This window comes from Eublepharis macularius, chromosome 6 (genome assembly GCF_028583425.1).
Source record: "Eublepharis macularius isolate TG4126 chromosome 6, MPM_Emac_v1.0, whole genome shotgun sequence".
Classification (NCBI taxonomy): Eukaryota; Metazoa; Chordata; class Lepidosauria; order Squamata; family Eublepharidae; genus Eublepharis; species Eublepharis macularius.
The window spans coordinates 84,077,956-84,102,353 of record NC_072795.1 but is presented as its reverse complement, the minus strand read 5'-3'; the positions used below and the strand labels follow the sequence as shown (position 1 = coordinate 84,102,353).

Genomic DNA, 24,398 nt, shown 5'->3' with positions numbered 1-24,398 from the left:
AAGTAAATAATGCTAGGAAAAGTAGAAGGCAGTAGGAAAAGAGGAAGACCTAAAATGAGATGGCTTGATTCAATCAAAGAAGCCACATCCTCCAGTTTGCAGGATCTGAGCAAGTCTGTTAATGATAGGACGTTTTGGAGGTCGTTCATTCATAGGGTCACCATAGGTCAGAGGCAATTGGATAGCACATAATAACAACAAGACTTCACTTCTAATGCCGTCCTTTTCTTCAAGTTTCAGAAGAGGAGAAACCAGAGAGTTAGATAGACAGGCTATGGCATCTGTTTACTCCTTTACTGCCCTGAACAATCCTTTGATGTGTAGATTGTTAATCTCAGAACTTTCTCCTCAGGAATAGATCGGTAGATAGGAATTTTCTCTCCACTTTCCTATCAAAGTACAGAAATTCTATAATAAAGAACTGTTACTTTTCTAAAACTATGGCAAGTATAAGTTTGTTATTTTCTCTTTCTCTTTTACACTGACACCAGTCAGCATGCTCCAACCACCCATCATCACGTTTTCACTGCAATCAATGCTACTCTGTTAAGGAATAGTTTCTGTTCCTTTTAATAGGGAAAAATGAGTCTATTTTATTTTACTTTTCAGTTACTTTATCATTACATTGTATTTTGGAAATGGAACACTGGGAAGGGGTAGACCTTGTTTCCTTGCTGAAATAGCTTTGTTTGTTTGCTTGCTTGCTGTTTTTTCGTGGGGGGGAGCTGGGTGTGGGAGAACAGTTAGTTTTTTCATGGTAGTGTGTGGGGGTGCTTCAGCCACTCCTAAGCTCCTCTTTCAATTTCAATTCCATTTTTAAATGGAGAGGTGGTATCTATTGCTGAAAAGGACAATTCCCCAAATGGCAGCCTGAGTGCTGTCTCTCTGAAACAATGAAAAAGCCCATCTGTATGAACAAGATTTGGGGGGGGGGATGCAGATCAGCCTTTTAAAAATTTCCTTTTGCCCTGTGTGCAGCCTGGAGAGAACATTGGCAAGGAATGTGCACTTAATTATGTGATTTTATTAATAATGTGTTCTGAATGTCTCTGTTTTTAAGGTGGAGTTTTTAAGCAGTGTACTAAGAAAGCAAGGTACATACAATCCTAGGTAGTATAACTGTGAGTTTTCTTTGGGGTCGTGACTAGCACTATTCTGAATTGCCTCAAAATGTGCTTGTACTCACTTAGCGGATATGAGTTTGAAATGAGAAAAAGGAGATTGCTACCACTCTGAACTCTGCACATTGCTCAGAAATGAGTGCACAGCAACTGTTTTGTATTCTGCCCTGGTTCAAACTTCAACCCCACATTTACCAAGTGAAGGCATCTGCAATGCCACAATTTAGTAAATTTCAGTACTAAGTCACCCTTATGAATAAGGCAGAATCAAGACTTCTGTAAATGAACATCCGGGAAAACTTAACAAATTTTCCCCTACAAGCTTTTCTGTGTTGACTTTCTTAGTGTCAAATTTGTGACCATTACTTTGTCCTAAAGTGACTATACCCAGTGGGAGATTGCTGAGATAGCACTATAACCACTGGCCAACTCCCACCTTTTCCTAAGTTTGGCCCAGCCCAGGGGGATTGTTAGGAGAGTCGTAATGGGTGCCTGGGTCCCCCTAAATTTGTGGGGAGCCCCTCCCTAAATCCTCCATGGCCCCGCCTCTATAGATGGTGGCAATGGAAGCCCCTCCCTATGATGTCATTGGCTCCTCCCTATGATGTAACTGGGCCCCGGTTCTTTTAAGTTCTGGATATAGCAGTGCCTCTGGCCCAGCCCCAGCCCCCCCCCCCCGAAAAATGGAAAGTCTACACCCTTGCCAGCTATCATCATTTGGCTTCTGTAATCACTCCACACTCCAAGATATAAGGACAGATGGACTCACATTTTAGCTGTATCTGAAGAAGTAAGCTGTGGCTCTCGAAAGCTCATTCCCTTCCACAAACTTTGTTAGTCGTGCTACTGGACTCGCGCTTTTTTCTACTACACTAGAAATATTAGATCGATTTTCACCTTGAAATCATCACACAAAGCCGTTTTAAAATCAGACGACGATAGCAGGACACATCTTGCGCAAACAAACTAGCAAACTCCTCACCCCACCGTTAGGATGTAGCAAAGGTATATTGGGTGAATAATCTGTCTCTATCACCCTCCTCCAGAACAACCAAAGTAAGAGCCAATTTCAGGTGGGTGGCCGTATTGGTCGGCAGCAGAAGAGTAAGATTCGGGTTCAGTAGCACCTTGAAGACCAACCAGATTTCCTAGGCATGAGCTTTCGAGAGGGAGCTCTGACTCTCGAAAGCTCATATCTGGAAATCTAGTTGGCCTTTAAGGCGCTACTGAACCCGAATCTTACGGAATCGGAGCCGCGATTCGACTGAAAGCTCCTTCCTAACGCGGTCCCTCACCAGCTCTAACAGACGAAAACGGAGCTCGGAAGCCAGAGGGCGCGCGTTTCTCGAGTCCCTCAATCTCTATGGTGGAGAGGGCAGGATGGGCTGCGCCTGCGTGCTGCGCAGCTTCCTGAGTGGTTGGCGGCAGCGGCCATTTTGTGGCTTTGGTTTCCCCGCTTTCTGTCTCTCCGTTTTAGTTCTGGTTCTGTCAGGGCCTGAAGGAGACGAGGGACCCCCCCGGGTTTCCACTTTTTTAAAAAAATTATATATCGCGCATCGGAGCTTCCCTGTTCCTCCTCCTGCGGGGTGCCCAGGGCTCGTCTATGAGTGGGCCTCCCTACCGCGATGGAAGACGACGGGCAACCCAGAACGCTGTGAGTAGGGCAGGGTGAGGTTTTGTGGGGTGCGGACGGATGGATAAAGGGGGGGGGGGTCCGCCTTGACAGGCGAGAGTGCCCGCTTGAGATAAAGAGAGAGTACGCAGGGCGGGATCTGTGGAGAAAAAGCAGGTGGGCTGAGGGAGAAGGATACAGGAAGGCTTGGGATGGAAAGGAGTCGTGGCACGGGGAAGAGTACAGAGCATGAGGTGCTCGAGTAGAGCTCGCTTGCTGAAGTGCGTGGAAGGAGACGGGAAGAAAGGAGCGTGTTCTCGAGGTGAGTCCAAGAAGTAAGATCCTGTAGCTGGCTAAGCTTATCAGTCAGTCTCAAAAAAACATTCGGGGGCTTATTTAAAAAGTCTTTTTTTTAGTACACTCTAGAATTGGAGGAGCCTGATGTACGTCATGTGAGGCTAAAGGATGGACTGTGGGTATCCTTGCGTTTTGGGGAGGTTGGGAATGCTTTCCTTAGACTTATCGGACGAGCTTGGATTGGTAATGGTCTGAATATGTTGGTATTCTTGGGGCGTGGGTGTTTGGTCCTGAAAGGTCCACAGTTTTCCTTTTAAGGGATAGGGTATAAAATCAAATCTCATAGGTTCCTTGAGATCAATTTATTCTGCGTAATGCATAGTACTACTGTATTGTGTCAACAGGCAAGTTTGGGGGTTTAGTCAGTGGATTTGGGGTCTTGTGGGGACTAACTTTTCAATAATACCTTTATTATATATCCTGCTTTTCAGATAACAATTATTTCTGAATGGCTCATACCCCATTTATAATTTCTCCATAAAAATCTGAAAATGGTGGTAAGTGTTAAAAATATAGAGTGAGACCCCAGAGACTAGTGGTAGGTGAAAGAAGTGTGTATTAAATGTGAGGGTCTTGAATTCAGAGTCCAAGGATGAATAAGTGTAGCAAGTGAAAGCAAAGTGATTTGCAAAGTAAACAGCAAGAGACAATATGAGAATCAAATTTAGTCGGTTTTTATTTGAAAAGTATGGTCCCTAAAGAGATCTCAAATCCTGATAGTGTTACAGAATTGATGTTCAAAGTTGAGGTACTTGCTGAATCTTGGAGGCTGAAATAATATATGAAACACATGTTTGCTACGCCAGTGCAGACTAAACTTGCTTCTTCTTGTGGAAGAATATTTGTAACTTCCCTAATAACAACAACAACAACATTCAATTTATATACCTGCCTTCAGGATGACTTAACACCCACTTAGAGCTGTTTACAAAGTATGTTGTTATTATCCCCACAACAAAACACCCTGTGAGGTGCGTGATAAAAAGGTTAATACTGTTAATAGGTTTAATTGTCATGAACAGGTGTGATGTATGACTTGTCAAAAGGGAAGGGACTAGTGTGGTAACACCAAGAATATAGGTAATAGACACAAATAACATAACTACTTCTGTCACTAATGCTTAACATGCTTCTGACATATGTAAGATGTAGACAGAGTGGCTGCATCTTGAGTGCTACATATTGAAGTAGATGAACCCAGAGCCAGGCAGTTTTTTCAGTGCCATTGACCATGTTGAAAATACTTTTGAGGTATTCTTCCCCCCCCTCCTCTGGGCCTAGAGCAGGATCACTGAAGGAACGGGGTGGGGGGATAGGTGTTAATTTCCTGCATTGTGTAGAGGGTTGGACTAGATGACTCATGGTACCCTTCCAGCTCTGTGTTTCTAAGTGGAATTAAGTAATTAAAATATGCAAAATATCAGTGTGTGTAATGTACATCTCACTCCCTTGAAAATGTGGATGTGAAAACAGTGAATACTTACATTTATTCTTAAGTACTTCTGAAATTTTATACTCTGATATCAGAAACTAAGTTAGCTTTTTAAAAATGCTGAACCTGTATATAGTTGTAAAAAATCATGAAAATTGAATGTGCTTTGTTCAAAATGTCAATATTTTTGCCACCATATTTTCAAAAGTTTTTCTCTGACAGGCAAACAAACAAGCAAAAGATTTAAAAATAAAATTTGAATGCTCAGGATTATGATTACAGCCTCTAGGATGAACAAAACATGTCCCAGAGAATATGAGGTTAGCAGATTGCCCACTCCCCCTTGCACTATGCCCTTGAAAGGGGAAGACTGATTGTATGGCCTGTTTCTCAGCTTTTAGGAAAGAGAGTTTCAAAACAAAATTTGTGGAATGAAAACTAGTATATGTCATTAGTATCAGAAACAGCTGGGAATATAATTTCCCTCCTCCTATAAAGATGACGCACCTTTTTGTGGTTCATGAATTATTTTGGATATCTTTCTCCCATTGCCTTCCCCAAATGGTACAAGCAATTTAAACATGGTGGCTGTGTACATTTGAAACCAACACTTCCTAGATTTTTGTATCTTTACGGAGAATACTGACTGAATCAAAAACCTAGGTTAGGACTGTTGCTTTTTTGCACACTGGGAAAGAGAAATGGTAGTGTGTACAGCTGATGTGCAGTTTACAAATGTCCATTGTGTTTAGTCTTTTCAGTTTTTTGAAGCTCTAGAATTAAAGAGTTCTATCTACCTGAAGAGGAAATGTTTGTGCATGCATCCCCTTAACTGTATAGGGGTAAAAATAAAGACATTTGGAACTTTTTTTCTCTTCTTTGTGTCAGACTAAAAAATGAGGGAGAAGTTGAGCACAATTGAATTCACTTTAAAAGTTTACTAATTTGCTTTAAGTGCTCTCACTGAAGTTACTGCTTTCTGATGCATAGGGCTTATTCCAAATGAAAATTAGGGTCGGAAAAGTTCTCAGCATCCTGCATCTTTTATGTCTTACTCTCTAAGGCTGAAGTCTTATACATGTATACTTGTGAGTAAGACCCATGTAATTTTAGGACAAGCATGCATAAGACTGGGTTACACAATATGAAGGAGCATGTATATATGTGCAACCTCTCTTCAAGCAGATTGAGGGGGATGAAATTGGCAGTTTCCACAGCACTGTGGTGTAACTCTTGAAAGTACAGATCAGTGCTGTAGGTTGTCAGTGCCTTCTTGTTTCTGTGCCAAAAGAAACTGCACATGGTTACCATAGTGTTTTAACTGTTACCTGATTAAACAGTTGTACAGTGATTTACATCACATTCTATTTGTCTTGTACTATATTACAAACTATCCTGAAACTTTTCTTTCTGATCTTCTTGGCTCTCTAGGAATTATGTTTCATTGACAAAAGGGGAAGATAGAGCTCAATACTGTTAAAAGCATATTTTAATAGGCTTTATAATGTTCCTGTTGAGGTTGGAGCTTTCCCTCCAAGAATAAGATTCCTAATGGATCAACTCAGGGCTGAAGAAGTGATAACCAAACAACTGTTTTCATGGGGAACTAAAATTTGATTGTAGGAGACAAGGATTTCAAATATAGAAGATTGTCATTTAACGTTTGATTTACTTCAGAGGAGCTATTGATACTTAGGTCACTGTGGTATTTCACTGCCATATGTAACAGGTGGAACAGAAGAGTCCAAAGGTACTTCATGCCAGAGATGTCTGAAGAACCATTCTAGAATTCTGTATCATATATGCAGGGGTCCCCAAATTTCTGAGCCTGTGGACATTTTTGGAATTTTAAGAGGAGATGGTAAGCTTCACCCCAAAATAGTGCTGCAGGAGGCAGAGGCAAACTCAGAATGGCTGCTGTAGAAAGTGGTGCCATACATAATGCCTTCTTCCTCACTTTAAAATTATAGAAGGGAAATATGAAAAGAAGGAAAGAGTGAGGGAGGAAGGAGGAAGAAAACAGGGAATAAAAAGAAATGAAGGAAAGCCCAATGAAGAAAGAGAAGAGGGAATAAAAAGAAGGGATGCTTGAAGGGGGAATGAAACTATGAGATTGCATGCTTACCAGTTCTGATATTCCAGTGGCTGTGGCTGCTATTGCAGCTGTGGAAAACCCTTTCCTTTGAATGAGGGCAACAAGCCCTACCTTACAATGGCCCACTTTCTGAAAAGCTTGGCAGGCATCATTTGGCCCTGTGTTGGGGAACCCGGAAATTGAAAAAGATTTCTGATTTTTTTAAAAAAATCAGTGAAAGCAAAAATTATGTAAGCAAGATTAGGAACGCTGGGCAGTATCAATAGGATATTAGGAGGAGGTGGCATTTAAAATTATTTTGTAGTTTCTTAAGTTAGCTTCTTCGTAAATATTATGAAATTGATAGTTTCCCTCGGAAAAGGTAGTACAGTTCTAAGATTTGCCAGATGCTAACTGTAACAGTAGATGATGTTCTTTCTCCATATAAAACTTTCAACAGACCTTGATACCCTTGACACGTTATTCATTGAACAAACTTTTTTGTGTTATCTTCTAAAAGGCAGAAGAATATTGTGTATATTCAAGGTAATAGCTTGGGATATTTTTTTACTGGTCATAAATTGTGAGTCAGATTGTAAATATAGCAGTCTGCACTGGTGCACAGAATTTTCCATGTCAGCTACAGAGGGAGAATTTTTGGTGTGAGATGTAGCAGATTGTAAGCTTGCAGCATGATCCTAGGCATGGAAATAAGTCTCGGTGAGTTCAGTAGGTCTTAGTGAAAAGTAGGTGTACACAGGACTGCAGCCTTAGTTAATTTTATAGACTGGATTATTTCTTATTTTTTACAGAGCAACAGCACCTAGTATTGGAACCTATATATGTCGAATATAAACTATTTATGTTATCTATCTAGGTTTCTATACTATGCCTGTCAATGCAGCATAAGTGATGTCACATGAATTAGGGAGACAGCCTATAGAGGTATGGTATATGCCTTTCTCTATTTCATTTCTTATGGTTTTACCAAATTAAAAACATTACATGTTCTTATAGGAAATAGCTTGAAAAATAGTACATACTCAGTTTGCTTCAAATACTGTATTGAAATGAGTTTTAATATTAAGAGTATTAATTCCAAATTAACTTTCCCAGATGTAATTTTTAATAATGCAAATAAATCATGCATTTCTGTAGGCTGCCTTCCCTGTTATTTTCCTAATTGAAATATGTCATTTCTTATATAAGGGCCTGCACATTTTTTCTAGGTATCTTCCAATTTTTGGTGATGAGGTGTTCTAGACCTGTTCTTGGAAATGGTATGGCAGATTTATTTATTTATATTTAAAATATTTTTATATTTCACCTCAATCAAAAGATTAATGAGTCTACTCAAATTTAAAATAAAACATCATATAAGAAATAGTTATTATAAAATAGCCTCAAAGCAATACAATACTTAGGAAAAAGGACTATAAATATTGAATGATCAAACTAATGTTGCAGCAAGCCTGCACGGTGGCTAGTATTATTGTCCCATATTACATTGATGGAGGAAATAGTATGCAGATGCTGGCAATGGCTTGCCTAAGGCCACCCAGAGAAATTATGGCCTGGCTGAGCTTTGAACTAGCAGCATCTGGTTATCACTTGTAAGCCTGTTCTGGTTGACCTCTGTAGATGCTGATATGTATGTACCCTTCCATTTAGCTGAAGCCCAAGGCTCAAATGTTCGCCTTCACTTTTTCCTTCTAAAAACTTTTATTGAACAACCAGCTTGAAGGAGGGTTTCCATAACTTGCAAGTGTTTACATTGTATTGTGAATATAATCTCTTCCTAATAAAAGTATTTCACTGACCACATGCATGATCAGGAGTAAATGAATAATTGAGCCAGAACTCTTCAAAATATAAAAGCAGTCTTGCAAATGTAGACAAATGGTTCATTTAGTCCAGTATCTCATTTCACATACTGGTCAACTAGATACCTACAAAGGACATGGAAGCCAACTCCTCTGTTTGTAAATGTCCCCCAACACTGCAATTCAGCAGTTATTGCCTCTTAACGTGAAAGTTTCATGCCTGTCGTGGTTAATAGCCATTGATGAACTGAGACTGCTCTGGAGATGACTTCTTAGCTGTGGGTGGGGAGTCTGTGAGAAATGACAATGTCACAGACCTGCAAAAAACAGTCTTACTTGCAGCCAGCTTAGCACAAAGTGAGTACAGCAGTGGATGAAATAAGGTTGGAGCCAGATGTGCTGATGTCTAAAACCACAGCACATACCTAAGCTGAAAGCACCATGACTACTGCAGTTGCTAGTTCAGCCTACCTGGTATCTGATTTTCATGTTGTTCCTGTGGTCTGCTTGGAACACTTTTGCCTGACAAATCCTAGGACCCACCAGAATTGATAGCAGACTGCATCTCTCACTCTAATTAAGCCTTTTCCTGTTGTCATCCTGCCACCTAAACTCCAGTGATGCACACCAATTGCACTATGGATTCTTTGCCAGAATTGAGAAAGTCCTGAATTGCTCATTATACCCTAGCCTTATAAAATGATATTTTTCTTCTTGAGTAGTGTCCCACCTTTCTGGACATTTGTCAGTTGATCAACTGACCACTAAAATATGATCTAACTCAATAATAAGTTCAACATTGTCCTGTCTTTTTCAAATGTAATATTTCATTCTGTTTTATGCTTGTATGAAAAATGTTTAAGCACTACATTTATTCAAAATTATAAAAATAACATAGTCATGATGGATTAATCACTAAATGTGAAATAATTGGAACCTTAAGTCTAAGTCATCTTCTTTGCATAATATGTTATTGTTGTTTCATCTAAGATGTTTGACAAAGGAACATTTTAAAGTCCCAGAGATGTAATAGACAAATATTTTCAGTTTGGCCACCACCAGGATGCCACTGCCATTTCAGTGTCTTATAAAAATGCTGCAGTGTAGCACTCCTATTCCCTCCCCCACACACATCTTTTCAAGCACTGAAGCATCACAATGTGCGTGTGGCCATTTTGGCACTTGATAAGGAACTGGGGCGGGAGCACCTCAACCTACTGTGCTGCTTGCTACATTTTTAAATGACTTTAAAATGACAGCGCCATCCTTATGGTGGCCATGAACACACCATTCCATCTACTTTGGCTTTCAGTTTCTAAGATTGTTTCAATACTAGAGCAAGGATTTTTTTTCTAAATGTAGCAAGTATATGTTATGCATTCTAGTAAATGTTAAACTCATTGAAAGAACATGAGATAAGGAGAATGCATGCACATTAATGTTGATGGCAAAGGCTCTGATTCTTGTCAACTGGAATTGATTTGGTACTGTGGAAATAGATCCTGTCTTCCTTGCTTTGATGAAATAGTTTATCATGGATGTCAGTTAATGGTCTTTAACAGCCTTTGTTTGTAGTAAGATGTTTTGTATAAAAAGAGACTTAATTGCTTCTGATTGTAGTTGTGTTGAAAGAGAGGTCTTTTTTATGGACTGATGTTTTTAGAAATTTTGGCTCGGGGAAACTTCACTTATTGAGTCATTCTAGGACAGTGCAAATAATAGCGAAGAGCTCAAGAGTGGACTGCTGCTTGCCCCTGCCCTGAATTTCTCTTTCCAACTTTAAGTTAAGGAACGCTTGACAATGATACTGAATATGCTAACCATTAAGATGCACTAACCTGTTTTATTTACTGGTTCAAGGGGAACATTGATTATTAGGCATTCTTAACATTGATGCTTGTGCATACTTTAGCAAATGTTGCAGGGGTTATTCTATGCACAGAGGGCTATAGGAGCTGGAATAAAATGCAGTTAAGAATATTTATTTAATCAAAATATTTCTGTCCCACATTTACTCTTGGCTTACCAGTAATAATTACAACATTATAAATTAAAACCAAATAAAAAAACCAAAGATGCCTGATGTTCATAAACCAAACAAGACTTGCAGATACTCGTCTCTCAAAGACCTCCAATGAGCGGGTTCCCTCACCTCTTCAAGGAGTCCATTCCACTGAGTGGGAGCCATGGTGGAAATGGCCTAGGCTCTGGGCATTGCCAGATGGGCCACCCTAAGTGGGGAAAGGACCAGCAATTGGCAGTCTAAAAACCATAGTTGGTGCACAGAAACATAAGCAAGAAGATCTTCCTTCAGATATGTGGGCCTCAAGTTTGACCTCTCCAACCTTTCCCCCCCGCCATCACTTACCAGCTGGCAGGGGAGAAAGGTGGGGAATGGGTCTCCCGGGCACACTCCCAAGGCTGATGTGAAGATGTTGGTGATGTCATTGCACTGTCCTGAGAGCGCTCCCGTGCTTTGCAGCAGACCAATTTGGGCCCCCAGTGGGGTGAATCAGGCCCGTTTGGGGTCCAAATTGACCTGCTGTGAAGCATGCATGCTCCCCCGCCTTGTGCGATGATGTCACTTCCCAGAAGTGATGTCATCACGCTAGTGCGGGGACTGCACACATGCTTTTCATGCATGCACAAGGAGCATGCCAGGAATTACAAGCAGGCAAGCTCCAGGTCCCCTTTCCCTGCCAACCCTAGCAGTAGGGAGGCTTCAGCATTCCCTCCCATCTACCTCATGTGTTCTCACTAGAAGAAGATGGCAATGCAATGGCCCAGGTAAGCTAGACAAGAATGCCCACAGTTGTTATAAATAATAATAAAAAGGTATGCCCAAGGTTTGTGATCAAGTAGTGGAATGCATGAGTTCTTGAGAGTAGTGCCCATTGTGTTGCATCACAAACTGCTTTTGGTATTCCTACTACCTTTCTATAATTTTTCACTCAAAAGTAATACAAATACAAATTTGGAATTGCAGTAATGTAAATGCTGGAAGATTCTGAGGATTTCAGAAGAACTCTGGTGAGAAATATAAGGATAGCCATTATCTAGAACTTTCAGAAATGACTTGCAATACTCAGAAATGCTTCAAGCTTCTAATAAGCAGTCTGAAGATACAGGAGTGATTTTTGCATTTTTTGCTGTATTTGGATATAGATTTTGGGATTATAATCCTGTGAGCATGTGTGTGTGTTTGCTGTCTGAATGTGCATCAGGTTTTTTCTTCATAGCCTACCAAAGGTGCACTCACAGAATCTCTAAATTCTTCTAGTTTCAAAAGCAGTTTTGGAATTAGTCTACAAGGGTCTTTAAAAATACGACTGACACCAGGTATACATGTACTGTTTCCCTTCTAGTTGTTTCTTTTAAAAGGTATGCCAAATGTGTACATTTTTTCATTCTGAAATTTTAAGAAACAGCTTGTGAAGCAGTCTTTTGAGAAGGAAGTTCCCAAGAAAAATTGATTCATCATGTCATAGATGGACTCCCCCCCCCCCCGAATTGCACTCTTAACTCTTCAAGGTTGCAGCTGTCTCTTCTGTGAAAGCATATTTTAATATTGGTTCTTCTTGAATTCTTTGGATAACTGGACTGTTATGTTTCTTCATTAATATATTACTAATGTTTTGTAAATACATAGTAAAGTCTTTGCTTTATAGCCATGCCTAGAACTTAAAATTCCATGAACCACTTAATAGTGTGAACTTGAATTTTATATGCTAGTACTGTATTCAGCTGATATTTCTTCAGCCTTTGCAAGTGGTAAATTAGTGGATTAATACAACTTCTTTTTTGTTTGTCTAGCTATGTAGGAAATCTCTCTAGAGATGTGACTGAGGTTCTTATACTTCAATTATTCAGCCAAATTGGACCCTGCAAAAGCTGTAAAATGATAACAGAGGTAAGGTTTTCACAACCAAATTGATATCAAATACAAATATATTTAAATATCATTATATGGCAGACACTTATCTTGGTAGAGCCCCAATTGTCTCCTAAATAGGAGGAAATGCCTCTTCCAGTATGGCATTTGCTGTAATGTATTGTGTCACCTATAAAAATATATTTTTTTACTGCAGAACTGTTGCTTTTATCCATGTGGTAATGTATCCTGATTTAATCAGATGATATAAAAGTCATTACATCAATCAAGACTTCTTTAACTAGGTGTGCTGACAGCATTCTCTGCTAGAACTAAGCTTAAGAATCCAGTCAACGTATCTTTGGTTCTTGAATGCTATTGTTGTTAGTCTGCTATGCAGAACCTCAATTGAGTTTTCAGATATGGCTGTTTGCAAGCATTTCATTACATCCCTTATACCAAATTGACAAACATTCTTTTCTTGCTTTCACAGGAACAACCAAAAATTTCTTTGTAAATAGCCAGAGTTGTCTGGTAGACAGACATTCTGAACTTGGCTTGACCTGATGGTTTTGAGCAATTTGGTCTTACTTGACCCCTAACTGTAAAATTAAAAATATCTACCTTTCTGAATGTTGAGGAAAATAAGAATGGGATGAAGATTATAAATCCATTTGAACAAACAATTATATAAAGGATAGTAAATATTTCAGTTTGTTTCTAGGTAGTCTCACTGTTGTTTCTCAGGTTTTTTGTTACGATATTTTTTACATCACTGAATTATGATCTTATATCTTCACTATGTTTTTGGATAAAAATATGGATGGCTGTAAATGAATGAGACCCCAAAACTGGGCTCCTGTAAAGTGCCAGGGACTCAAAATGGCAAGATGGCATAGCTCCAGATACCTAGAAAACATTTGTCTTTGTTATTTTAGGCCTTCCTTTGTTGGTTGATTAACTGTATGGAAGCTTTCTCTTTAAACATGACAACATAATTTCTTCCTTGTTTAGTGTATAAATAGATAGTTTTAAAATACAAACAAAATCAGGAAAGTTACTTGCAGTTTAAATCCATTGAAAGCAGCTGGTTTGTGGGATTATACAGTTGTCTTTAATGTTTCAATGTCAGTAAATTCTGTTTTAATATACTTTGTCCATGGAACAGACCTATATAAAGTATAATTTCTAAGCCTCAGACTTGTTAAAGTCCAAATAATGTGGAATGCTGAGGCTTCTTAGTGCCAGAATCTGAAATAACAATTGTTCATATGCAGCTATAGACGTAAGTTTGATGCCCAACCATTTGTGGCTATGAAATAATCTCAGCTAGGTAGTTCTGGGCATACCACAATGAAATATAGGATTTAACTCTTAAAAGCAGAGCAGGTTTAAAATAGGTCACAATTTACTATTTTTTGTTTTCCCTCTAGATTTAAAAGAAATTTGATCAACTACATCCCATATGCTATGTATTCTGTATTGCATTTAAATTGGATTTAAATTGCATAACAGTTTTTGGGGAAAGATTTTTTTTTAAATTATGAATTCTGTGTTGCATTTTGTAGTGTCTTCCAAATTTTCTTGCTAAAACAATTTTAAGGATCACATGTAGTCTTGTAATCAGTCACATCTTTGGTATTTAAAACTTTCAGAATTTCTGTTAAAAGGCACTGCCTACATATAGGTCATATTTTTATTACATATCCAGAGTCTGCCATTTAATTTATATATCCTCAGTTTGGTAATGTGTTATAAACCACCAATATAAATTGCTAGAGGATGGCATTACTTTTAGAGTTTCCCATAAATCAGGAATATTATTACAAACCTTAGTCCAGGTTTCCTCAGTTCCTATTTCCTATCTCCCTCCCTCCATGCTTAAAAATAATACATTTCTATATAAATTGTGTTGTAAATAACTTTGTTGTTGTTGTTAGTTCAACTTTTTCCTGAATCTGTGGATACTTAAATCCAGGAATGGGAGCAATGGACAGACAAGACAAATCTTTCTGCAAGCCTGGGAAAAGCCCCAAGTTTGCAGAAAAATTTGAACTCTAAAAAAGACACTGGAGGATTAGCCCCTCCACACACACAATAGAAACAGTTCCTGTAGCTTTAAGAAACAAATGCCATCTCTGGACGTTGCTGTGCAACTACAATAGTATTACCTACAACAGTATTGACAGCTGAAGCCTTGGTTTCTGTCAGTAGAAGGCAGAAGAAGTGGAGGGCCATTTCCAGGCCTGCTTTGACCTTGAGGGAGGACTCATCAGGGCCAGGCCTTGCAGAAACCAGCGTGCAGCTTGCGACCATCTGACATGCATGACTCATGTAGGCTTGGTTGCTTGCTGCTGTTCAACAGCAGTCACCCAATGAAAGACAATGTGGCGTAAGTGGTTAAGAGTTTCAGACTAGGATCTGAGAGACCCAGGTTCAAATCCCCAGGCTGGAAGTTCCCTGGATGACCTTGGGCCAGTCATACACACTCAGCCTGATCTGCTGAGGACAAAATAGAGAAGAATAATGATGTAAGCTGCTTTTGGTCCCCATTGTGGAGAAAGGTGGGGTATAAATGAAGTAAATAATATAGCTGAAGATAGGAGGGCAGATAGAGATAGGTTAGTTGATTTGTATAGAAGGTCACAAGAAAAGTTGAGGATATGAGGTATGCCAGGAGGAGGGAAAGAGGAAATGGTGTGGGGAGGGGGATACAGGAAAAATGAGGTGCCCCTGCAAGTCCTTGTAGGTTCCTTACAATACAACCAGGCCTGGCCTGGTAACTGGCACTGCACAACTCTATGCACTTTTCCCAGCAAGAAGCTGCCAGGTAAGGAAGGAACGACAACTGAAGGCTCAGCTGGAAGGAAAATAATAAAAGGATTGGTTAATAAAATGCCCATCACAAATTAAATATTTTTCAATTAGTCCTTATTTTTATTAACCAATCCTATAACATAATTGAGAAAGCATGTTCGAGGCGACTCACAGCTTATCCCTGTGCACACACAGTACACAGGGATAAGTACTTAGTCACCGGCAACGGAGGCCCAGGAAGCCCTGGCAGCGCAGGCAAGCCTCCCTCGCCTGGCTCGCCGCCCCCCCCCCCCCCGGGCAAACTGGGATCCTGGGGAGCGAGAGGGGGTCGAGCAGCGGCAGGTAATCCTCACTTGCCTGCTTCCCCCCTCCCCAAGCTATGATCCTGGGAGGCAAGCGGCATTTGCCTTCCTGCTGCTGCCTCAGGACTTCTGGATGCTGGAAAGCCCCAGCAGCACAGGCAAGCTGAGCAAGCCTTGCTCGCCTGCCCTGCCACCCCCCAAAGCAGCGATCCTGGGGGGCGGGGGTGTGCAGCGGTGGGCAAGCCTTGCTTACCTGCTCTCCCACCAAAGCTGCGGTCCTGGGGGGGGCGAGGATGGGGGGATGAGCGGCAGTAGGCAGGCCTTGCCTGCCTGCCCTGTTCCCCCCCCCCCGCCACAAAGGTTGGGGCAGGGATGGGGGTGCGGAGGTGGGCATGGCACCCTGCCCTTCTCCTCCTGTCCCAGATCGGGGTGCTGGGGAGGGGACAATGCCCAGTCCCACCACCTGCCGTCTTCCTCCCAACCCAGATCTGGGCGCTGGGGAGGGGGCATTGGCCGGCCTGCCCCCCTGCCCTTTCTAGAGCCCATTGTATTTTTGCTACAATGGGCTTTGTTGCTAGTTCTCAATATTTTCTCTAAATTTATCATACTTATCAATATAGTAAGACAATATCTCGTTTGAAAGAATAAAAATAAATTGGTCTACACATTTATTTTTATAGTTTATGAATATAACTATTTGTTGTTTAATCCTTGGAGTTAACTAATTTCTTTCCTTGCACTGAGATCCTGAAATACATTTTAAAATAATTTTTTTTAATTCTTTATAATACTGTGATGATACATTCTTGATTTTGCTTCATGTTTGTATATTTAGAAAATAACTGGTTTGTATATTTTATCTGCTGTCATCCTAATTAGTAAGAAGCAACAGGGATATTCAGTGTTCATTAGAAATAATCCAGAATCATGCTGTGGATATGCATATGACTTCCCTCTGCTGATCTAGTCCTTAAGAGAGAGGTGCACGCTTTCATAGTGAACATTGATATGTGTAGCATTAAACATATCAACATAAGATATTATTCACAGCATTCCCTGAAAGTTTCTTGATAGTTTGCCAATATTTGTCTGCAGTTCTATTTGAATCACTTAATATATTCTGCTGTAAAGCCTGAAAGGATCTAATCTGCACACCCTAGCTTTTCATGTTCACCTAGTGAAAATTAGAAGCTTGGAAAAAATAATTCCTTCATGCTCACAAAATCTGGACTGTAGGTATGACAGTGACTTTGTAGCTTGCATAGATAAGAACTGGACATAACTACCCAAGCAAACCCCTCCCCCTTTTATTTTCTGTGACTGTTAGAATTTACAGGAATTCAAAGGAATAAGAAAACTGTAAAAGCTATGTATAGTCAGTGTAATCCAACAAGTTTGACATTCAACCCCAAACAACCCTGGGTGCATCGACAGTCTTCCTGATTTGTTTCCAATATTTAGAAGATGCAATGTAGACTGCATAACACAGCATCTTGGACTGTGCACTTGTTGTTCCTTGTTGGATTGGGGCTACATTCATACCCATTGTATAGATGGCTGACAGGATTAGTTCTGATAGCACTTTTCACTTATTTGGGGCTTGGTGGGAGGATTCATTATAGTTACACCTTTCCTCTCCCCCTCTCCCCCCAGTATGTGATCAGTGTTGTCATAGGCTTCAGTGACATTAATTTAACTCATTGAATCTGTTTGGAACTAAAACACAATCTTGTGACACTTTAAATACTAACGGACTTTCATGTTTTAGCTGTGAACCTGCATCCTGTTACTATGTTTCAGTCTCTAAATCAGGTCACAGTTTTGATATTTAATTTCCTGAACTTTTAGTGTGTCAAAGTGGACCACAATTCTTAAGATTTTAATAAGCATTTGTAATAATATTTATTTTCCTAGCTTTAAGTAATATATTTTCCTGGATTTTCTTCTCAGCAACCCGATAGCAGAAGGGTCAACTCTTCTGTTGGATTTTCTGTTTTGCAGCATACAAGCAATGACCCTTATTGCTTTGTGGAATTTTATGAACACAGGGATGCAGCTGCTGCATTGGCTGCTATGAATGGAAGAAAAATTTTGGGAAAGGTATGTTCCATCAAAAAGAATAATGTAAATGAAATGAAATAGGTCAACTATGATTTGTGGAAAATATTTGATCTCTTTAATTGGAAATATTTTTATCCCTCCTTATTAAATGTTTTGTTGAAGAGAAAACACTTCTCTTGGCATTAAGCATATGTTGTGTGCATATTTTTCCTTCTGGAATTTTAAGTTGGTATTGAGTGTTTTTTCTTGTTTTCAGGAGGTCAAAGTTAACTGGGCAACCACACCAAGCAGCCAGAAAAAAGACACATCAAGTAAGTAATACTAGGGTTCTAAAATTGGCTATCAAAATTTGTCATAACAGCATCATGATCTCGTTAATTTATACATTTTTAGTTTACTTCTTGTGCAGTTTGGATTCTCTGTTTATAACTGAAATACAGTTCATTCTTCATTCTTTGGCTCAGGTCTGTTTACTGTTTAATATCAGATACAGATTTAAACACTGAATTGTTTTTCTCCCGCCCTCACAGTGGCAGTTCAGAAAGTTAATTTATTGGTTAACAATAGATATGGGCACGAACCAAAAAACCCCCGAACCATGTGATTTGCGGTTCGTAGCATTCCACAAACAACGAACTTCCAACCTTTTCCCAGTTCACAAATTGGTTTGAGGCATTTCAACCACCCCGCACCGGATGCTGAAGCTGGTGCGGGGTGTTTGAAACAGACAGCCCCTTTCTTCTGCTGCCTGGGCAGCAAGAGAACGGGGCTATCAGTTTCACAGACCCCGCACCGGTTCCAGCCCCGCACTGGTTCTCCTGCCCAGACAGCAGGAGAAAGGGTTTGTCAGCTTCACTCACCCAGCACCAGTTTCAGCCCATCGGCTGAACCCAGTGCTGGGTCTGTGAAACTTACAGCCTCTTTCTCCTGCTGCCAGAGTGGCAGGAGGAAGGGGATGTCAGTTTCACAGACCCTGCACTGGGTTCAGCTGTGGGGTCTGACAGCTCCTTTCTCCTGCTGCCCGGGATGTCAGTTTCACAGACACCCCCCCCCCCACACACTGGAACTGGTGCGAGGTCTGTAAAACTGACAACCTGGGAAGCAGGAGAAAGCTGTCAGTTTCACAGACCCTGTGCCAGTTACAGCCTATCAGCTGAACCCAGCATGGGGTTTGTGAAACTGACAGCCCCTTTCTCCTTCGCAGCAGAAGAAAGGGGCTGTCAGTTTCACAGACCCTGCACTGGGTTCAGCTGATGGGCTGAAACCGGTGCGGGGTCTGTGAAACTCCAAACTGGCCACGGAACGGTTGGGAAAAGTTGTTTGTTCCATAAAAACGCGGTCCCATGGAACGCGTGTTTCTCTGCAAACAAACCAGCTGTTCCATCCAGAATTCTGTTCCATGGTTCGTTTCATGCCCATCTCAAGTTAACAATATTATATTTAACTGCATTATACTTTCCCTCCTAGATCACTTCCATGTGTTTGTGGGAGATTTAAGTCCAGAAATAACAACAGATGACATCAAATCAGCATTTGCCCCTTTTGGTAAAATATCGTAAGTACTGTAGTTTGTACCTTAAATCAGTAATGAAGGAAAATGTTACTGTGTAAGATAGTTCCTCTTCTCAAGTTAATGTGTTTTGCTTTGCTCAGATCATTTCCTTGTAACAGTATGATGGGTACTTTACAGTGTTTTTATGCCCCCCTCATGTTGTCCCACAAAACATTGAGTCCTTTGTTCCAAACCCTTTAAAAGCTATATGCTTTCAACATGTACTATGTACTTTGTTACTGAAAAAATGAAACAGAAAATCATGTTTATTTTAGTTTAGTTGGTTCTTGGAATTCTTACAGAGGTATGTGTTAGGTACTTGAAAGTATTTCACAGCTAATAATTATATAGACAGTGTTTGATCACATTATCTAAGTTAACATAGCAAGGTACGAAATTTAGTTGTATGCATGTATCCTTTTCCTAACTAGTGGCATTATATTTGGTAGTCTTGAATCTGGGGGTGGGGAGGGGGACCTCATCAGAAAGGGTGAGATTTAAATAATAATACTTAAGAAGCAAGCCATTTGTGTTTGTTATAGTACCCAAGTGTGATAGTTTCCCACCCCTCAAAGCCTCTCAGTAGATAGTAAAATCTTCTAATTAAATTTGCAAATGACCATTGCTTTTAACTAAATGTTTGAAACATTGCAAGTGTTCCTTTAAGTGCTAAACCATGTTTGTCTCTTTTGTTGCACAATCTAGCTTTAAAAAAAATCTCCTTTGTTTTCTTTCATTCCTTTTAACACCCTCCCCAAAACCCAAACCTGAACATCTTGTGCTGCTTTACAGGAATGTATATGTCTGCTAAAAACAAACTCTTTTCTCTACACCCTATGCTCTTTCAAATGAAGCATAAATCTTATTTTGTCTATTTTGTTTGTTTGGCTTTTTATCTCAGTGTGGTAAGTAGTACTGCTTGCTAGCCGATATAAAAAGGTTTAATACAGGTTACTGTTTCTCAATCTTTATTTATACCTGAGACCTGCAGTTTTTCTAAAGTCCAAGTCACAATTAAAAGTAATAGCATTCTGGTTATTTTGCAGAATTGCTCATAAGAATGGACAGGATCTTGAAGCTAACTGCAAGGAACTGTGCACACTGGAACTCAGTTGTAGATTTTTTTCTCATTTCTATTTATTCTTATTATACATTATTTATATATACATATTTTAGTATTTACATTTTAACATTCTATATTCAGTGCAGTTCTATATTTCCAATCATTTAACTTACTCACTAAAATTTATGTGTAAAATTTGTTGTTTTCGTACTGGTGTGCTTAGCATTGTTGTTAGTTTTATTCTCCTTTCTTAAATTTCTGAAAATGTCAATTTTTCAAAATTTACAGCTGCCCAAACTCCAAAATGATGGTAGAGAATTGACCAAGAAAAATAAAGAAATCTGTTAACAGGCCATGTATGCCTTTTAATTCCTATTTTTTTCCTCTTTTTCAATTTTTTTAATATTTCATATTTTGTATCACTAGGCAGAGGGCGTTTATTTAGAAAATGCATGGTAAAAATAGTTAGAAATGTTAGTTACTTATAGAACAGTAAACCTTAGAGGGCCCTAGCCAATAAAGTAATAGAAAAGGAAACTTCGTTCCTTTTAACAAAATTTCAAATCTGAACATTTCAGTTGTAGAAAGTGCAGGTTATGTGGATAGGTTGCATGTTTATTACATGTTATTTTTTGTCCTACTGCTTTTTTCTGACAGGTAAAGAAGCATTAGGGAGAGGTTAGGTGTGGCTATAGCTATAGGATTTACTGAGTTTATATGAGGGAAAATTATGCTCACAATACAGTGTGTGTGGTTCCTTTTAGTTTTTGTTTTTAAAATCTTTAATGTTTTCCTCATATAACTGTGCTTCTCTTCACAGGGATGCACGGGTAGTTAAAGATATGGCAACGGGAAAATCAAAAGGATATGGCTTTGTGTCATTTTATAACAAACTGGTAATTTTTTTAACTATAAATCTCATGTGCGTGATATATATGCAGGCAAGCACACAAATACTTCCTTGAATACCCATGAAAAATCGTGTTTCACCATCCAATGGATGTTGAGATGGCAAAGGCAAACTCCAGTTCCCCTGTATTCTAGTACAATTGTGGCCTAGTTTGCTGGCTGCTGCTGTCATACTTCATCTTTGGCTGTAGAATGCAAAATGTGTAGTATCCAGATTGTACTTAGTATCTGAATAGCATGTATTATGAGTGTTTGAACCTTCAGTTTTCTACCTGAGACAGTACCTTACCAAAATTATGTCCCCATCAGCAACTGAAATTTAAACCTTTACTCAAAAAACATATTCTATAATCACAGGGTTGGATCCACTGTTTCTGCAAATGGTGAGTTCATAAGAAGCTCCTACCCAGCCAGTTTCTTCAGCAGTCTTGTATGTCCCCTACAACATTTGCTGAGGGTCAGGGATATATTACATGGAGGGCTACTACAAAAGGGAATCCCTCCTCCTCTGCAAGTGAAATTCAAACTTCACTTATGCAGGAGTGGCAGTTATTTTAGCTGATTTTTCCTTCTTCTGGCAGCCCTCTTGTGTTATATTGCATATCACTTTGGAGATTTCCTTGACTTGGGCTCTCCAACATGACATATCTATGTGCCATAACACTCTCAGGGATTTCCCCAGGTTCCCACCATGTGCTTCAGGAAAATAGGCAGGGCCATTATGAAGGCAGAATCAGTGACTGGCTGCCATCATAAAAATAAAGGGGCTTTTCAACAGTATCCTCCCCACCAATCACTGGAGATACATTGGCTCCAACTCAAAGTTTGCAGATTAAATGTAACGTATGTAAGCATGAAATATAGCTTACCCTTTGGAAACAGATGTGTTCTTGGTTAGTGCTAGAAATCATCCTTCTCTGTCAATCCAAGAATGAATTCTCCATATCTGGCAGATACTGATATCTTCAACTTGGAACAGTTAGAACATGTTATATATTTCATTCCATTGCAAAGCTCATCCAGTGGAGAGGCAGAGGTGGAGGAGGAATATATGGAATAGCCATAGGACAGTTAATACCCAGCTCTTTGATGTTAACCTTAATATTAGACTTCGGACTAATTCACTTGGTTTCATCTGTTGAATGAGCTGTCTACTGAATGTTAATACATCTGAAGTAGATGTTTTTGCATAAATCAAGAAAAAAATGTGCATAGAGAAACATTTGTTTTCTGTATCTCTCTCAAAGACCATCTGGCTGCCACAATTAGACATGGGCACGAACAGACCCCCCCCCCCGAACACCCTGTTCGTCATTCATTGCCATCCATGAACAACTAACATGGACAAACATGAACTGTTCCCGGACATGTTCGTTGTTCGTGGGGGCCAGAACCAACCCCAAACACGCCCCCCACTTAGCCTCTCTCCCCTCAAACCCACTTACCTGGCCTTTTAAAGATCCCTTTAAACTATCAGGTGGCATGCGGCAGGGGGGATTCTCCCCTGCCGCCTGCCAGCCAATAGCCCTGGCAAAAACAGCAGTGTCTGCTGGCAGCTACTTTGAGGGGTTACCAACTGATCTTCCCAATGTCCAATACCCACTGTCCTCTGAAGACCCCCCCCCCCAAGTTTCAGAGAGATTGCACACCAGGAAAGGCATGATCCACGGATCTCCCCGTTGGCTGTCATTTTCTCTTCACAATGGCAAAAACGGGACTCTCTGCTGGAAGTACTTTGAAGGGTTAAAGCCAGAAGGAAAGGCAAAAGGAGTTCAGACAGAGTTCAGTCCCTGCCTCCGGTTGCCAAGGGGATTGATTGCAGGTGCCAGACTGTGTGGCTTGATGAACAGCTGCCGAAGGCAACGAACGAGGCTTTCAACGACCACCTGTTCGTTTAGGATGGGGCATCATGAACAGCTTGTTCGCAAACAGCAGATTGGGCTTTGTGTTTTTTTTCTGTTCGTAATGCTGTTCGTGCCCATGTCTAGCCATGGTACAGAGTCTATGTATCTTATCTTAACTGCTTCCCTTCTCTCTTGTTCAAATTGATTGCTGTGGTGTAAGTATCAAGGCTGTGCTGAGGCCTACTGTCCAGTTTCATTCTGGTTAGCAGTTAGAGATGACTTGTTTCAGATGAGGTACTAGATGTTTGCTAGATAGAAGGGGAAGCATTAGAAGCCTCCAGTGTTTTCAAGGAAATTGAAGTTACGCTCACTTCCATCTTGAAATCACTAATGACCCAGCTTCAACAGGTATTGCAAGTCTTTTAAAGCCTAATGTCTGGCCCAGGCAAACTTACATAAAGCGGTAGTTGAGCTAGAAGAACAAGCCTTTCTGTGACAGAATCAGCATGACTTTTGTAAAAAACTGTTGCCTTTCTACACTTTACAAATGTGTTAATATATTAACAAGTAATTTATATGAGGATGATCTGGTATGGTTAGATTTTTATAAAAACTTTTTGTGTTCCTAAGAAAATTCGGCAGTTATGGGTGGGTCCTGTTTATTAATCAAATAATTAGAGTATAAAGAACACATCTGGCATATTTTATGATAGCATGCATGTTTTTAATTTCTAATTAGACCATGTATGGCTGACTCAGAAGGTCATCTCTCTCTTTCCTGTTCCATGTGCACTGTGATCTGGACCATTTTTTTTTCTTGACAGGATGCAGAAAATGCAATTGTGCACATGGGAGGCCAATGGTTAGGAGGTCGTCAGATAAGAACTAACTGGGCAACACGAAAGCCACCAGCTCCCAAAAGTACACAAGAAAGTAAGTGACTTGGTTTGAGTGGACTGCGTGTGCTGTGTTAGTCCCATATTCTGTTTGTATTTGCAGGACCTACTATCTGCAGCTCATTGCATGACTTAAAAATACTGTTGGGGGAATTTCAGTGGTAACATTTAGCATCCATATAGCTCATTTAGAGTGTTCAAAGTGCTTCATGTTATCTTAATCTCATTATCTCATTATCTCATTAGAGGGTGATTATAGCTCTTTTCAGACATTACATACACATGCATGAAGAGCCTCCCCGCTGTGAACAGACTATCTTGATACACAGTCAGCCTATTATCTGAACAGGGGCAGCATGTATGTTCTTGCTTGTGCATACCAAAGCATACTGGCATGCAGAATGTTTGTTCAGACAATATGGCAGTCATATATAGTGGGAGGATCAGAGGCTGATCATATGCTCAATACATGTGATTACTGGGCTTTGGTACATGTGGACATAACATCTGAAAAGGACTTGAATATCAGGAATATCTAGAGCTTTATACAGTAGACTTGGTTGAGTTTACAAATTATTCTTGCATTTAATTTGGAAGATGTTTTAAAGATTTAGCAAGATTATTTCACAGATAAGACCACTTTTTCCCCCCAACACTCATTGAT

General features: G+C 39.9%; 1 protein-coding gene across 5 annotated transcripts in view; it reads left to right on the top strand.

Moving 5' to 3' along the window:
• The first annotated feature begins 2,551 nt into the window (after positions 1-2,551).
• The window catches only part of TIAL1 (TIA1 cytotoxic granule associated RNA binding protein like 1), a 39,414-nt gene continuing 17,567 nt past the window's right edge, over positions 2,552-24,398 (top strand). The window contains exons 1-8 of one of the 5 annotated variants that reach the window (XM_054982412.1): positions 2,552-2,775; positions 7,826-7,876; positions 12,233-12,329; positions 17,360-17,509; positions 17,727-17,781; positions 18,938-19,025; positions 20,906-20,981; positions 23,663-23,771. In XM_054982412.1, coding sequence (XP_054838387.1) covers positions 12,318-12,329; positions 17,360-17,509; positions 17,727-17,781; positions 18,938-19,025; positions 20,906-20,981; positions 23,663-23,771 — 490 coding nt within the window. In that variant the 5' untranslated portion in view covers positions 2,552-2,775; positions 7,826-7,876; positions 12,233-12,317. The other 4 variants (XM_054982411.1, XM_054982410.1, XM_054982409.1 and 1 more) reach the window with 4 other exon arrangements.